The sequence below is a fragment of the Macaca fascicularis genome, chromosome 15, assembly GCF_037993035.2.
Source record: "Macaca fascicularis isolate 582-1 chromosome 15, T2T-MFA8v1.1".
NCBI classification, from domain to species: domain Eukaryota; kingdom Metazoa; phylum Chordata; class Mammalia; order Primates; family Cercopithecidae; genus Macaca; species Macaca fascicularis.
The window spans coordinates 107,494,473-107,512,230 of NC_088389.1; the positions used below are offsets into that span (position 1 = coordinate 107,494,473).

Genomic DNA, 17,758 nt, shown 5'->3' on the forward strand with positions numbered 1-17,758 from the left:
GCCTGAGTACCCAGCGTGTGTGATAACCAACAAAGGGAGGCTGCGGTGGCTGTGATGTGTGTGTCCAAAAAGAAAAGACTCTAAAGACTAATTATTTAATTTTATTTGTCCTTTAAACACAAACTTATCTTAGCTGCAGGGGGGCCCTACTTTCTCTTAATCTGAATTAAAATGGTTAACTATTGGAAATATAACACCATTGGCCAAAGTACATGAAACCAGCTAAGTAAATTACGAATCATAAATCAAGGTACTACTTTCTTCTTGATGGTTAAAGAAATCACAATTCCTTTGTTTTACATTTTTAAAAAACTATGAGCACTTCAACCACGATATCTCACAAAGAGATACACTTCTACTACACACAAATGATTGGCATGCTAAAAAATTCTAGCGACCTTATGCTTATCCCCAACAACACATAAATTGTACGCTAACAGCCCCTGTATATGCCAGACTGTGGTAGGCAAATAACAGAAGGATTTATAGAAGAGAATGTGACCAGGAGCGATTTTCTCTTGATGGCCACCTTCAACTCCATCCCTCCCTAGATGTGCATGTGTCTCTGCACATCAAGAACTGGAGTCTAATTCGCAGTGCTGTGCCGGAGCTGATGTGTAACTGTTGGCAAGAGCTGACTGTTAAATTTTCAGGCAATTTGCAAACCCATTATTTGCAAGTTAAACACAGTCATTATAAAAATTAAATTACATAATTTATGTCAAGTAAAATATATTAAAAGCAAAAGTAATACATTCTCAAAACTCACCCCTTCCTCAATTATGCCATTACATCTACTGTTATCAGTGTTCTTGGGGTCATTTACAGCTGTTCAGTAGAAAGGATATATAATGATATGCTTCTGCATGTCTCTTCCCAAATCTGTTTTGATGATGTCTTGTTGGTACCTTGAAATTGGCCATGGTTTGGGAGGCCGAGGCAGGCGAATCACGAGGTCAGGAGACCGAGACCACAGTGAAACCCCGTTTCTACTAAAAATACAAAAAATTAGCTGGGCGTGGTGGTGGGCGCCTGTAGTCCCAGCTACTCGGGAGGCTGAGGCAGGAGAATGGCATGAACCCGGGAGGCGGAGCTTGCAGTGAGCAGAGATCACGCCATTGCACTCCAGCCTGGGCGACAGAGCGAGACTCCGTCTCAAAAAAAAAAAAAAAAAAAAAAAAAAAAAAAAAAAGAAATTGGCCATGGTAATTGGAAAATACTACAAATCAGAGCTTGTTTTATTGGTTTATTAATTGTTGTGACCAGGTGTTGGCAAGCTCTGGCCCACAGACCAATTCAGCTCACCGGCTATTTACGAACGGCCCATGCATAAACACATTCAAATAGTTGTTAAGTTCCTACATAATATCCTCAGTTTGGGCGCTTGGACTGCGAAGCCTAAAATATCTACTATCTGGCCCTTTTCAGAAAAGAATTGCTGACCCCTTGTCTAGACTCGAGAAGCAATGGAGAAAAACTATAATAAAGATACAACATACAAGCGTGTTGTGTCTCTAGTCATCACATTTTGACTAGCACACACACACACGCGCACACACACACACACACGAATAAAGAAATGTTCTTCCAGTATTTGAAAACTATTCTTAACTCAGCAAACAAGTCACTCACATTGTTGACAAACAAATGAAGTTCAAGCATAGTTCTTCATCGTTTCAGTTTCTTGTAAAGGGAGAATCAAAAACATCAACTACATTTTTGTTGCAATTACACTCATTCATCAATTGCAATGCAAAAGTTACACAAAAATTAACTACTTTGGCCGGGCACAGGGACTCATGCTTGTAATTCCAGCACTTTGGGAGGCCGAGGCAGGCGGATCATGAGGTCAGGAGATGGAGACCACAGTGAAACCCCATCTCTACTAAAATTACAAAAAATTAGCCGGGCGTGGTGGCGGGCGCCTGTAGTCCCAGCAACTCGGAGAGGCTGAGGCAGAAGAATGGCGTGAACCCTAGAGGCGGAGCTTGCAGTGAGCTGAGATCATGCCACTGCACTCCAGCCTGGACGACAGAGCGAGACTCTGTCTCAAAAATAAATAAATAAATAATTAATTAACTAGTTCATTCTATGAGAATTAATTGGTTTTGTGAAATTTACAGTAAAAGAATAAAGAGTATATATTGTATACTACATATGATATATTGTATATATCGTATATATCCTTTATTTATTTATTTGAGACAGAGTCTCACTCTGTCACCCAGGTTAGAGTGCAATGGCACGATCTTGGTTCACTGCAACCTCCGTCTCCTGAGTCCAAGCAATTCTCCTACCTCAGCCTCCAAAGTAGCTGGTATTACAGGCGCCCGCCAACACACCTAGCTAATTGTATTTTTAGTAGAGACGGGATTTCACCATGTTGGCCAGGCTGGTCTCGAACTCCTGACCTCAGGTGATCCACCCGACTTGGCCTCCCAAAGTGAAGGGATTATAGGTGTGAGCCACTGTGCCCAGTGAATATATCATATATATCATATATCATATATATTCTTTATATCAGTAATACATATGAGTGGGTTTTTTTGAGAACCTGTTGTTAAATATTTACTGGCACACCACTGCTGACTCCCCTTATAATCAATCTGGGCTGCTCTTAGGGACTCACATGAATAACAGAATATGCTGGTAGTGATATTCTGAGATACTTCAGGTTAGGTCACAAGAAGAATTGCAGCTTCCACCTGAGACTCTTAGAAAACTTGTGGCATTCTCTTAAAACCTAAGCGTTATGCTCTGAGGAGCCCAAGCCAGGTGACAAGTACCAATTGAGTTCCACCATCTGAACACAACTGCAGGAGACACTCTGAGCAAGAACCCCTCAGCCAAGACCCCTAAAAACCCATAAAATTATGAAAGATAATGATATGTTGCTTTAAGCCTTTAGGTTTTGGGGGTGACTTGCTACACAGCAATAGATAACTGAAACACCATTTTATTCTGGAGAGGAGACACTGAGGGGGTCGCTAATTGGGCCCATTGCATCCAGATCTCAGGAATCCAAGGTTGGGGTATTGCAGTCCTGATTTGTTCCACGCCCTTCGTGTAAAAACACACATGCAGGCATGTTGGGGGTGGGGACTTAACAAAAAGGGGAAATGGTTATAATACATGTCCACATTTGTATATAAATCTGAATCACCTAACGCTTTTCTTTACGTGCATCAAATAAAATACCATCTAATGAAACACTAACTCTACCTATTTCACTCACTACCAGTCAACCACATTTGGGCTTCCTAGAATGGCATGAATCTCCTCCCACAGTTTTCTTCCTGTCTAGATCAAGTCAAATAGCTATATTTGTGGCTAGTGTCACTAAAGTTCCCTGCAGCCTGTTGAAGTCGTATCCTCATCACATCTTATTTCACTGTTTCATTCCCATTTCACAGTTGCCAAGGAGAGTCAGTGGGGATTTCTGGGACCTGAAGAGAGTTTATATCTGGGGAGGATCTATGTTTCATATACCCCCACCCCAATCTTCTCTACCTGCTCTATGTGAATGCATTTTTATCAGTGTTTCAGGGGAGGAGGAAGATCCAGAGCACCACCCCTATGCCAAAGAAAGCATGAATGCAGAATGTGTAGCTTCATGATCACTAAACCTTGGATCCCTGCTTGTCTGAGTCCATACAGGCTGCAATAACAAAACACCTTAGACTGGGTAATTTATAAGTAATAGACATTTATTTCTCATAGTTCTAGAGGCTTGGAAATCCAAGATCAAGAGGCTGGGAAATCTGGTAGAACTGGTGTCTGGTGAGAGCCTGTCCCTCATAAATGGCACCTTCTCACTGCATCTTCACACGGCACAAGCGACAAATATGTGCCCTCAAGCCATTTTATAAAGGCACTCATACCATTCATGAGAGCAGAATGCTCATGATTAATCACCTCCCTAGGCCCCTACCTCTTAGTACTACTTCACTGGGGATTAAATTTCAACATATAAATTTTGGAGGGGCACAAACATTCACACTATAGCCATGCTTATATAATCCCTGTTGCAAAATCATAGCTAGAAAAAGTACTCAGGGATTTTGCACCACTTAGGGAAATACTGTTTATTTACAGAGAATCATACCTACATAGACCAAGTTTTGTCATTCATTTAAGTCCATTTGAAATTGACCAATAGGTAAAGCAGAGAAAAGTTGTCAACAGAAACATCAAGTTGTCTCCAACTTGAGTTTAGCTGGAGATACAAAATAAGAATTCTGCCAGGTGCGGTGGCTCACACCTGTAATCCCAACACTTTAAGAGGCTGAGGCGGGTGGATCACCTGAGTTCAGGAGTTTGAGACCAGCCTGGCCAACATGATGAAATCCCATCTCTACTAAAAATACAAAAAATTAGCCGGGTGTGGTGGCGGGCACCTGTAATCCCAGCTACTCAGGAGGCTGAGGCAGGAGAATCGCTTAAACCTGGCAGGCAGAGGTTGCAGTGAGCCGACACTGTGCCACTGTACTCCAGCCTGGGCAACAAGAGTGAAATTCCATCTCAAAAAAAAAAAAAAAAAAAAAAGAATTCTATTATAAGGCATTTCTAGGTAAAGAGATTTTGCAGACTATTTTTTGGACATCTATAGAAGGCACTACCTACATACAAATTGTAAGTATTCTAAATATTATCAGCTTCAGTCACTTAGTACAATTTTCCAAAGACAAAGTGCTGTTGCTGCTGATATGATAAACCATTCTTTACACAGGGATTTTTTATTCTTTCATCTCAGTTACTTCTCATTACCAAGAACCACTCGAGGCTCAATAGGAACGAAAGTCCACTTTCCTGGGTCCATGTTTCACTCTTTTATCCTGCTAATGTCCTCAAGAAGCTAGGAATTATCAGTTCTAAATTAGTTTCAAATTGTAATTCACACTTCAAATGCCTCGCGCCGACTGACTGTTAAATCCACACAATCAAAGTTACCTAACCATATTTGTCATTTGTTTTAAATGCTTTTGGACTTTTTGACAAAATACGGACTGAGAACTCCTAATTCCTCAGTTACTCGGGGTTTGGTTATTTGGAGTTAATGATAGTGCTCAAAAGTAATGCTGTTTTCATTTCAATAGAAAATTTCTACCATTAAAATTTTTCACCAACTGACTGGGATGCTCTGTATTTTGAACACAAATTTGAAAAGGTTAAATCACAGCAAGAAAAACCAGAACACCCACATACTTGAATTCTAGAGACAGTCTGAGAAAAAACAGATTTTTCCTTCCTACACGATCTGTCCTATCCAATCCTTCATTCCATAATCCTTTTTCCTGTTACTTTTCTCTACTTGACTTATCTTGCCAAATCTTCTCTATATCGGGCACCAATAATTAGCTTCACTATGGGCACCTAGAACTTGGATGATGTTTATAGTTCAAAATTTAAAATGATTTTTTCAGGAAGCAAAGATGTGAAGACTAAGAGGAAGAAAGTTTGGTACAAAGAGTAGGGAAGGAAGAGTGCTAACCAAGGATTGCTTAAGGATGTCTAGGCTGTCTGACACCCTGAGTTTGAGGCAATGACTGACAGCTGATGACTCACCTGTGAACCCCTGAGTGGGCTCAAATTCTAATTAGTCTTGCATGCTGACACCATGTCCAAAGCAGTATACACAGGGCTAGAACAGGACTGGCCTGGGATTTGGGTCCTGGCTCTACAGATTAGAAAAATGATTTAACCTCTTTAGATTCCAATGTCCTTACCTCTAAGATAGAGATTATGGCAGACACTGGCTAATTATTTTCCAAATTGGTTCCTTTTCATGGGCACATCTATTAGATGACATTTTTCAGCCTCCCTCCAGTTAGATGTGATCATGTGACTAAGCCAATGAAATCTGAGCGGAAGTGATGAGCGTCACATCCAGACCAGCATAAAAAACTCCACCCTTGGCCCTCCGAGCTCTTCTCCCTGTTGGCAGATAAACTGGAGATGTCCTCCTGGGCAACCTTGGAAACCACCTATTGAAGATGGTCTCTGAATCACCCCTGGCCACCTGACTGGGAACACCAAATAGGATTGCTACATGAGTAAAAAAATAAACAATTTCTGGGTTGAGTCACTGAAACTTACTTATCTGTTCCAGCTACTGGAGCTACCTTCCCCAATACAGGCATAATCATAGTACCTTTTACTGGGAGGATTAAGTGAGATAATGTTTACTAAATGGCAGGTACACAGTAAGCACTCACCATCAATTGTCAACTCTTATTGTAGCAAGGAAGAATTTACAGACCTGAACCCACAAAGAAATGGATACACTCAGGATTTAGAACCTGGAGGGGATTTTTCACATATTTCTATTAGTTGGGCAAAATGGCTTTGAAAAGTCATCTTTTCAAAATATTTCAATATGCGAATCATATGCTCACCAATATGCTAATCAATATGCTAATGATTTACTAGTGATTTGCTGACCAAAATCAAATCATTCAAATATTTTGAAAAGGTGAACTGGTTCGAGACCAGTTCAAAACTAACATATGCTCCCCTAAGAAAGGCTATGCACTCTTTCACAAAATGAGGGAGTTAAATACTCTATAGGTACTTTCATCTTGGCCTCCAAGAAACTCCAAGCTCAATGAGAAATCACATTGTGTGCCTAAATTGGTAAACCAGATTTCAGACTGGTGTGCTGAGTCTCAAATCCTTGGTTACAGCGGGTCACTTATGCTTCACTGAGGCCTGAGTAAACTTCCCTTTTGTCAGGGAGGAGTTTGGCAGTGATCTTGGGAATTCATTCTGGTCTGTGCTCTCAACGCTAATGGAAAACGTTAGTATTTTCCCCTAGGTGGTGCTCCAAGGTGCAATATGGCTGGTAATCTCTGTGCAGGGCAGCCTGAGTCAGCGGCCTCTGAGTCACTTTGCCAGGATGCATCCCAGGCTTCACACAGCAGAGAGGCTGGTCATGGAAGAGGTCTGAGGCCCAGAGCACAGCAGAACAGCCCAGAAACAAAGAGATAAAACAGCCCTGAACAATTCCCTCAGACTCCAGCTCTGAAGAAAGGAGATAAAAGTCCTCACTGTTCCTCATTTAAAGGAAATTGATATGAAATAAAAATGTGGGAGCGACAGATGAAATATGCTTACCAGGCAGCACGTTCATACAAGCAATCTGAAAATTTTAAGTTTTATTCTTTTAAGTTGTCTGAAAAATGACTACTTTCAAAATAGTATACATTAGGGGTTGAATTTTGTCCCACAAAAACTTTTATGTTGAAGTCCTAACTCTCAGTACCTCAAAATGTGACCTTATTTGGAAATAGGGTGGTTGTAGACGTAGTAAACTAAGATGAAGCCAGGCGTGGTGGCTCATGCCTGTAATCCCAGCACTTTGAGAGGCTGAGGTGGGTTGATCGCTTGAGCTCAGGAGTTCGAGACCAGCCTTGGGCAACATGGCAAACTCCATCTTTACAAAAAATCCAAATATTAGCCAGGTGTGGTGGCCATGCTTGTAGTCCCAGCTACTCATGAGGATGAGGCGGGGAGGTGAGCCCCGGAGGTGGAAGTTGCAGTGAGCCTTGATTATGCCACCGCACTACAGCCTGGACAACAGGGCAAGACCCTGTCTCAAAAAAATAAATAAAATAAATAAATAAACTAAGATGAGATTATCAGATGGGTCCTAATCTATTATATATCCTTATGAAAAGGGGAAATTTGAACACAGAGACATGCATAGAGGGAAGGGGATGTGAAGAGGAAGGCAGAGATCCAGGTGATGCTTCTCTGTACTAAGAATACCACACATTACCAGCAACCCATCAGAAGCCAGGGGACAGGCATGCAGCAGATTCTCTCCCATAGCTCTCAGAAGGAACTTATCCTACCAACACCTTGATCTTGGATTTCTAGCCTCTAGAGCTGTGAGATAATAAATTTCTATTGTTTAAGTCATCTAGTCTGTGGTTCTTTGTTATGCCAGCTCTAGCACACCAATATAGCACATACACAAGAATAAATCATACTGCAATTGATCATAATAAAAAGTGATCAAGTCAGTGCATGGCTATTGTCTTTCCTGAGTAAAGATGCTAATAATGACTGACAGTCTTCTGGGAGATGCTTAAAGAAGGTGTAATAACATTTGGTGTCAGCAAGGGAACCATTAATGTACTACCGTGAGCAACCTTGCTTCAGTGGCACTTCATTAGAATGAAAAGATGTTTCTTCCCCTTAACATTTTAATATACTGCTTTAGTAGGGAGTAAACTAGACCCAAGAAGTATAATCATTACCAGTTCTGCTGGCAAGGGAATAAAGGCAATGTTTGCTCTTTGATATCCATAAATTCTCTTCTGATGATCAAATCAACAAGCAACAAAACCACGAAGGATCAGGTGTAACAATAATCAACAAAGTGGATACCAATATGTCATGTGCATTTCCCCACAAGATGCATGCTACTTTCACACTTGGAATGGCTTGGAGGCCATGGGAAATGAGACTGCAGTTATCTTATCCCACAGTTCCCTCTGTAAGAAGAGCTGCCCCTCTGGCCACGCCTCTGATAAGGCCATTTCTACCCACCATCCCTCAAAATCTCATCCATTCTGACTTCATGTACTGAGCAAAACATTGAAACTCTGTATTATTGTAATTAATTGCTTTTTATGTATTTCATTCAGTAATTTATATAACAATGAACATTTGTGAGATAACTACAATAAAAATGAGAAACAAGGGGTTTAGAAGCTTTCTTCTTATCAGAGTGCCAGATAACCTATCTATTGAAGGCAGTGATTTCTACCTCCCAAACTCAATGGTTCCCTCTGAAGATCATGCTGTGTAAGTTACAGAGAGATAAATCTTTCTAATTTTCTGAATATTTCCATCCAAGAAAATTAACTGGGTCATCAGCCAAATAAAGGCCATGACTTACACAACAGTAGAATTACAGCACTGCAAAGAACCATAGAAAATGCCAGGAATCTTCATTCCTGTATCCCTGACATGCTGCAGAACCTACAGTTGATTTCTTTCAGTGACTATAGCTAACTACTTTGCAAAGCCTCTCACTCCATTTTTGGAGAGCAGGATAAGCATACTTTCTATAAATATGTGGGCCATTTTTCATCTGTTTGATGTCATCCTTCAACCATAGTTGTCTGGTAGAAACTCGTTGGGAGAGGAAAAAGCAGACTGCCTTGGATGCCTAGCTAAGTGGCTTTGCTTTCCTAGCTGATTTATGTAAATCCAAAAGGAAATAAAAATCAGATAGCAAAGGGACGAACTGCAAACACCAACAAGCATTAACTAAATAGTTGTATTTACTAAGCATCTACTATGTGCCCATCGCTGTTACAGAAAATTGAAGAGGGAGAGAAGTCAAAGATACCATCAGTATCCTCAATTAATTTAAAATACTATCTGACCATGATTAAATATATTAAACAAATTCAAAAGCAACGGAAGATCTAATGTAAAGAGTGAAGTCCTAAGTTGGTCACCTAGACTACATTTAGCAAGAGTTCAGAGGGTGGTAATAAAAAATAGTGAATTTGTAAGAGTTATCATGACGCACCTTGGTTGACCGTGCTTTGGAGGATGAGCAAGATTCGGAAAGTCATGGGAACTAAGAAGGTTTCTTTGAGAATATACCTAGATTCAACGAGCAATTATACAACTGTTCCAAAACCCACAAAATAAGATTGTGAAGATTCTGTCGATAATTTTTAAAGTGAGGTGAATGGGAATGAGAAAGGAATGATGAAATGTAATCAAATATGAGTATGGATTGGGAAAATACCACTGCATCCAAGGACAATCTACAGAGAAAATGAAACTGACGTTAACTTGGGAATTTTTCCAGCAGACAGATTGGATAACTGATTTGCATTTTTTCTTTCAAGGAAGATACAGGATGTTACTAAGGAGGTTTTTTTTTTTTTTTCCCCCACTTCTCAGTCATCTTTAATATCTCCATTATGCAAAAGTGAAAAGTTCTCATTCAGCCAATGAGAGTTTAAACTGTGTACCCTTCTTTATTATATACAAATGTCCTTCTCCTCCAGGATCATATAACACTTCCAGAGACGTGCTTAACCACCTGATTAATTACTGGACCTCTGTAAATTACTTTCAAGATTAAGATGATTATTTTATCACTTATTCTGCTTGATAGGCATTTACAGTTTAACACATCTGACAAAGCCATTTGCATACCCCTATAATATAAATGGAGGTACATTAAAGCTACAGTAAGTCTGTAATATTAATAGCCTTAAAATAATTTGCTAATTACAGACAGTTCCCAAAGCAATTACAAGACATTCTATGTTAATTTAGGAAGGAATTCCAAACAAGGCATTTAAAACCTAATAAGATGCCATTAAATGAAGGAAGACAGAGGAGAGGGGAAAAGGGAAAGAAAACCCTAAGGCTTGAACTAGTAGAAATGATTCTCAGAGCTACTGACCCTTGCAAGATCCATGTTTTCCTTGGGTTTTTAGGCACAAAGCAGAGTTCTAATTGATGGTGATTATATAGTTACTACATCACAAATTGAATATATTTGTTGAATTGGTTCACATCAATAACTAATCATATGGAGCATTTATCAACCTGAAAGTCCATGGAAACAGTTGAGTCAATTTATCAAGTGCATACCATGAGAACATGCTCTGTAAACTGTGAGGTGCCACCAAAAGTCACAGTCTGCCTCCTAGTTTTCATACAGATTTATAAGCTGAATTACAATGCTTATAAACTGGAAATAAATTTGACAAAAAGATCACAGAAAAGAAAGCACCTGGCTTGCTCTTGGGTTTTCTGAGGACGTAGACACCAATATGAGTGCCTGCTATTCCAGAGAAATATACACATTGATATAGTCAACATCACCATGAGAAAAAGAAGAATAGGTCGGGTATGGTGGCTCACACCAGTAATCCCAGCACTTTGGGAGGTCTAGGCGGGTGGATCATTTGAGGTCAGGAGTTCAAGACCAGCCTGACCAACGTGGTGAAACCCTGTCTCTACTAAGATACAAAAATTAGTCAGGAGTGGTGGCGGGCACCTGTAATCCCAACTACTCGGGAGGCTGAGGCAGGAGAATCACTTGAACCCAGGAGGCGCAGGTTGCAGTGAGCCGAGATGGTGCCACTGCACTCCAGCCTGGGTGACAGAGCAAGACTCCACCTCAAAAAAAAAAAAAAAAAGAAAGAAAGAAAGAAAGAATAGTAACATACAATTCTAAAAACCAAAAGACAAATTCCTATAGAGCATATTTTATCTCCATAAACTCTACCTGAGAGCTAAGTGCCCAACCAAACATAGATAACCTAATAAAGACAACGCAACAGTAAAGAAATACGCAGACTTCTACAAATGCACAAATGTGCCTCTATAAAATATAGTTCCCATTAGTTAGGTTAATTAAGATTAACATATAAGTCATTGAAAACTCCCAAAGTAGACAAAAGATAATTCACCAAGGAAACACACAAAGACAAAAGTAGCATTCACTCTGAGCCATTCAGTTAACAGATTGGAAGGAGTTTCCTTGTTAATTAATACTTGAGTTGTCACCACTGATTACCAAAATGGCATGCATCCGAATAGTTCTGAAGATCAAAAGATAATCTGTGTGTTTTTTTTTTTTTTAAGAAAAGTTCTATGAACAATACAGGGTGGTACACAGAAAATATGGAAGTGAACCTGATCACACATATCATAATTTCTATTAAATAGGTTAAATATACACCCACATCTGAGTGTTTTACTGAGATGAATGAAAGAGCTTTAGGCTTTGTTTTACTGAGATGAATGAAAGAGCATTCATCTTGAGAATTTTTCATTGACTTAGCATAGTGTTTTCACCCAAATAATAACCTGCCACTATATTCCAAGTCAAATGTATCACAAAGAAGCAAAGGACTACCATGGACTTATCCAATGGAGAGAGTTACATTCCAGTTGCTCAGACTGCAATTGTGGGAAATTGATCATTGCTAAAAAAGCATTCCCACCCTTACCTCAAGGTTCATGCTCACAGTACTAATGGCCACTTTTATTTCTCCATCAGACAGTTCCTTTAGATCTTTCAACATTGTCTGTTCAATACTTAAACCTGTGGATGACAGGAAAAAAAAGAAACCACTATGTTATAATTGAGGGTTTTTTTTTTTGGTAATATCAAGGGATTGTTTTAAGAATTTACTCTGTAAATTTCATTCTTTTCCCCTGAAATGTCACTTCTATCCACAATACACACACACACACACACACACACACACACACACACACACTAAGGCAATAATCACATCACGTCTGCATCAGTTAGGATCCCAATAGGAAAAATGCACCTCTTTTGCTGCAAAAGAAGATGTGTTAATGGCAGGACACTTACAGAGATGTGGGCTGGATGAGAAAGTAAATAAAAGATGATGAGGCATCCAGAGGCTAGCAAAGGGACCCAGAAAGAAAACAGAGATCTGGAACTGGAGAAGACTGGCTGCAGAAACTTCCACCAAAGCAGGAAGAAGGCAGGGAAGATCCACTACACTCTCACTCTTCTCCTTGCCCCCATCCCTACCTGTTCCTAACTCTTTCCATTGGTCACACCCAACCAGAAGCCAGTGTTGCAGGAGCACATAAGATTAAATACTTAGGGGTCCACCTTGGAGCCCCAGAGCAGACAAAGGCAGGGAATGGACAGGTGGAGGTAGACAAATGAAGAAAAATTAGCATCACAATGCAAACTAGTCAAATAATACCAAACAAAGCCAAAACTGGCTTTCAGGCTGCATTTAGGTAAGCCCCCATGTTTTCTAGTATAATTTCATTCAAAATGCACTTTATAAATGTGGCTCATAAGACTATTTTAATTAAGTTGCTTACCCTCATAATAGGCTCTGATAATAGGAGTTATTAAATTCCCTAATTAATGGGAGTAATAATTCAGAATGGCTAAATTATCCAGAACTGCATAGTTGTAGTCAGTTGACCAATGGAACTCAATGAAATCTATCACAGTAAAGCCGCAAAGGATCTGGCTTGACATTTAATTCTCACGCTACATTATTACGTCTGATTAGGTCTACTCTCTTGGGAGGAAGATCTATAATAAAGCCTAGTAAAGCACTGCATCCTTCCCAGATGTATGTTAAGGCTTCAGAGACCACTGCTAGCGCTACCCACTTAGAACGCTCTGTCAATCACAGCAGCATAGGGGAACAGACAGTTACTAAATATGTTTCTTTGACTCAAAGATTGAAAAGCCACAATCTTTTACAATGCAGCATAAAATGATTTATTGAAGACATTGTGACATTAAAAGTTTGGTGTCATTGTGAATATGAATGACAAAACGCATTCCCTTGTGCAGCATACACATATGTACACGCACATCTATGCATAGGTAACAGAAGGTGCAATGGACACTGCGAAGGCCCCACCCCATTTCCTCAAACTTTCCCATCCCAGTGCACCCAGCATGATGCTCCACCACCAGCACCTGCCTCTCTTTTCCTGAGGGCTTTCCTTGGCCACCAGAGCCTATGCTGGAGAATTAAGGCCCTCTGGGATTGAGTAGCCCACTCTTCCAGTGGTCTGCTAGTAAATGTTTAACAGCCAGTAACAAATCCTGATTTGTAGTGTTTGTCGATTTCAGGGATCTAAATACTCCTACTATGGCTGATCTTAAGCCACCAATCCAACATCACCCAACTCCCAAAATTCCTGAACATTTAACCATCAGCTCCTGGAGCCCAGATGAGCATACCACTGCATCCCTCAGGTGGGACAACCCTGAAGTACGAGTTTACCCTCTTTCTCGTGGTGTCTGGTGGGATTAAGCTCTGGTTTCCCATGGAGCCAACCTGCTTCCATTCCCCTATCGGTGTTCACTGGAACCACCTCCCACATAAACCACTTTGCCCCAGGCTCTGCCCCTCCTGCCCCTGGGGACGGGGTTCCTGAACTAAGAGAGAAAGTTATGTAATTTAGTGTTTACATCTTAAAGACATATAGGCTGGGTTTAGGTCTGGCCTGGCCACCTGCCGGCTGCGTGTGTTTGATGTTGGGAAAGCAATGAAGGCTTTCTGCACTTCCGTGTCCTCCCTCATCTGGAGACTGGGACAACAAAGCACTGACTCTTGGGGTTGTCATGAGGATTCAGCAAGATCATCCTTACCAATCTACTCCATCAAAACCTATATAAAGCAGGTATCCAGTGAATTACAGCCATTTATTATTGTAAAATAGTTGATCCAGGAAATTCACTGTCCTGACAAAGCCTAGACACTGACAACAGTTTCATCAATATAGCCATCTTCTCGCTCATTTCCTTCTCAAACTAATTGATTTATGAAATCCCATTGTGCTTGACATTGCTCCTCCCATCTTCTCAAAAATAGAATCCCGTCAGCACAAGGACTGCATGCAATGATGCACCTGAGACGTGCACTAGACACGTGAATCAACCACACATCTAGGCATGAAGGCCTCAGAGTAGAGGCCACAGTACAAGCTGTCTGTTTCCAGGGGAGCCAACATTATGTGCCTGAAAACCTTCTACCAGCACAAGCAATAGGAAGAAAGTGAAACACATTCAAATGTACCTTCTCAGTCAGGCGTGGTGGCTCACACCTGTAATCCCAGCACTTTGGGAGGCCGAGGCAGGTGGATGACTTGAGGCCAGGAGTTCGAGACCAGCCTGGCCAACATGGTCAAACCCTGCCTCTACTAAAAATGCCAAAAATTAGCTGACTGTGGTGGCGCATGCCTGTAATCCCAGCTACTTGGGAGACTGAGGCATGAGAATTGCTTGAACCTGAGAGGTGGAGGTTGCAGTGAGCCAAGATCATGCTACTGCACTCCTGCCTGGGGGATAGAGCGAGACTCTGTATAAAAAAACAAAGAAACAAATATACTGTCTCAGGGCTGATAACACTTCACGCCACAAACCATCCCTACTCGTGAGGGACGAGAGAGCTGGGAACAGAGTCACTCACCCTGAGCACTGAACTGGGTCTCCTGTAGGACGTTGATGATGTCCTCTCTTGGAGGTAAGTTAGGAAATTTTTCTTCCAGGACAGAAAGAATTTCCTCCTGCTTCTCTGAGATCTTCTCTGATTCCATGGTCATCCACTTGAAAAGAATGCTACCTGAAAGGTATGAATAAACATGCTCTTAAAGCTTTCCAGTCAAGCCAGAACAGGGGCCAGGAAAATCAGTGTTTCCCGGCCTCTCAATCTAAGCTTTCCATTCCTATCTCTCACCTGGACCAGGGTTCTCCACATGTAACATTCAAGAGCCAATTTTTAGAAAACAATTGAACCATCATCCAGCTTCATTACTCTCCAAGTGCTGCTCTCTACAACTTAACCGACCCTAGCATACTCTATGGTACAGAAATCACAGATAAAGGAAAAAAATGTGCAGCTTCCCCCAACCCCACACAAACACACAAAAAGATACACATTGGTCTTAAGTGATTTCAAAAAGGAAGTTAGTGGTAAACTATTTAAAAGTCTCATCAGCCTTATTTCCTTTAAGGAACCACAGAGACTGCTGTTTCCACTCATTATATTGTTAATTTTACATACAAACTTCTTCCTTTTCACACTACATGAATGTATAATCCCACTGTCAATAGCTGAGGACTCTGACAAGGTGGTTAACCTGACGTCCATTTCTGATCTCCCAAGCATCACACACAGTTTTAAAGTCATTTACAATTATCTAATTATAAGGACTCACATGCTGGGTCTAAATCACAGGTTTAAATTACAAAGTAATTTTCCAGTATGAAGGACCTTGCACAAACTCCTGTGACTTCTGTGGATAATCTCATCTTGAAACAGAGGAGTTAGCACCCCATATATACTCTTACTCTTCCCCGCATTCCAAGCCCAGATTAACACAGAGTCGCCATGGGAGAGAGAAGTTTCGCTTAATGATGAATGATTAAACTCTCTAGAAATCCCCAAATCTCTTGACTAATCAAGGTACTACCATCTCTGTTTCAGTGTAGCCTTAACACCAGTCATCGGGGAGGGAAAATGGAAAATAAATAAAAGAGGAAAGAAGGTAAAAGGAGAAATAAAGTATCCAGTGAGGGAAAACTATGGTACCCAATCCAAACACAGGGCCTGAGACCTACAGAACCTAGAGATGAGGTCTGTGTTTACCATCAAACATGCTGGAAAGTCCCAAGCAAGTCATCTGGCCTCTATTTCCAGTTTCCCATTTTGAAAACAGGAATAGTGCTGCTTTCCCAGCTCATAGTGTTATACTAAGCATCAATGAATGTAAATATCATAAAGAAAAGTAAATATTGCTAAATATATTTAAAGCATGTCTTCCATTCATTCCCTCACAAACAATTACTGAGTGCCTTTTATGGGCCAGGCACTGTGCTCGATGCTAACAATTCAAGACTAAAGATAACCTTGCCTCCTGAAGCTCACAGGAGATTACAGGTTACAAATGAGTAAGCACAGACATTTTCAATAGCAGAGAATAAGAAACATTATGGGTGAAATACATAGTACTCTGAATTTAGGCCAGAATTTAGGGTTCAGAGGAGTCTTCCTAGAGACAGTTAACCTGAGCTGAGTTTGAAGGATATCTAGGGACTCCAGGCAAAGGTAAGAGGGAGGTCATGATCCAGAAAGAGCCTGTGCAAAGGCACTGAGGTCGGAGGGAATTGGGCCAGTTCAAGGAATAGAAAGCAATTAATTACAGGTAGATAGTACGATTTTAGCAAGGGAAATGTTGAAAAATCAGGTTGGAGAGAGAGGCGAGGCCAGACAAACTTAAAGGCAGCTTGTAAGGCCCTTCAATGTAAGGACCATTTTTATATTTTATATTTTAAGAGGGATGAGGAATCTTTAAACAGTTTTAAGTAGGGAAAGTAACATGCTCACATTTATGTTTTATAAGAATCACTCTAGCTATCACGTAGAGAAAAATTTTGATAAGGAATATGGGGAGGATCAGTAAGGAGGCTGTTTTGGGTAAGAACGAAGGAAAGAACAGTCAGCACACAGAACTAAACAGATTCCATTTTAACAGTCATTTGAAGGTTGAGGGCAGCCAGCTGGATTTTGTGTATACCCTGTGGTCTGTCAATCTCTGACATAAAACTCACACTATAAAGATTATTTTTCCGGCTGGGTGCAGTGGCTCACGCCTGTAATCCCAGCACTTTGGGAGGCTTAGGTGGGTGGATCATCTGAGGTCAGGAGTTTAAGACCAGCCTGGCCAACACGGCGAAACCCCGTCTCTACTAAAAATACAAAAAATTAGCTGGGCATGGTGGCGGGCGCCTGTAATTCCAGCTACTCAGGAGGCTGAGGCAGGAGAATTGCTTGAATCTGGGAGGCAGAGGTTGCAGTGAGCTGAGATCACGCCACTTCACTCCAGCCTGGGAGAGAGAATGAGACTCTGTCTCAAAAAATAAAAATAAAAATAAATAAATAAATAAATTCCCCTCTTTATTAAGGCAATGGTAAAAATGAATTTCAGAAAAGATCTTCATCTGCCTCTCACTCTGATAGACTGTTTGTACTAAGAACAAGGATAAAAGCTAGATCAAGTTTTTAAAAATCTGTGAAAGTATCACAGAGTTACCCAAGTAACTGTCTTGGAAACTCAGGTCCTGGAGAGAGGGTAAGTACAGAGAAGTGAGCCCAACATTTGGTGTTGCTTTTCCTCTTGGGGTATTTGCTAATTTCATAAGTGATAAAATAAACCACTGGGCTGGAAAAGTTTGCAAATCTAACAGAAG

The 17,758-nt window shown here is 40.7% G+C and overlaps 1 protein-coding gene across 17 annotated transcripts in view; it reads right to left on the reverse strand.

The window, feature by feature from the left end:
• PRUNE2 (prune homolog 2 with BCH domain) overlaps positions 1-17,758 on the reverse strand; it is a 293,852-nt gene that overhangs the window by 193,373 nt on the left and 82,721 nt on the right. For all 17 annotated transcript variants that reach the window (XM_074017698.1, XM_074017695.1, XM_074017696.1 and 14 more), the window contains exons 5-6: positions 14,979-15,131; positions 12,000-12,094 (exon numbers count right to left, since the gene is read on the reverse strand). In XM_074017698.1, coding sequence (XP_073873799.1) covers positions 12,000-12,094; positions 14,979-15,131 — 248 coding nt within the window. The remainder of the gene's footprint in view (positions 1-11,999; positions 12,095-14,978; positions 15,132-17,758) is intronic.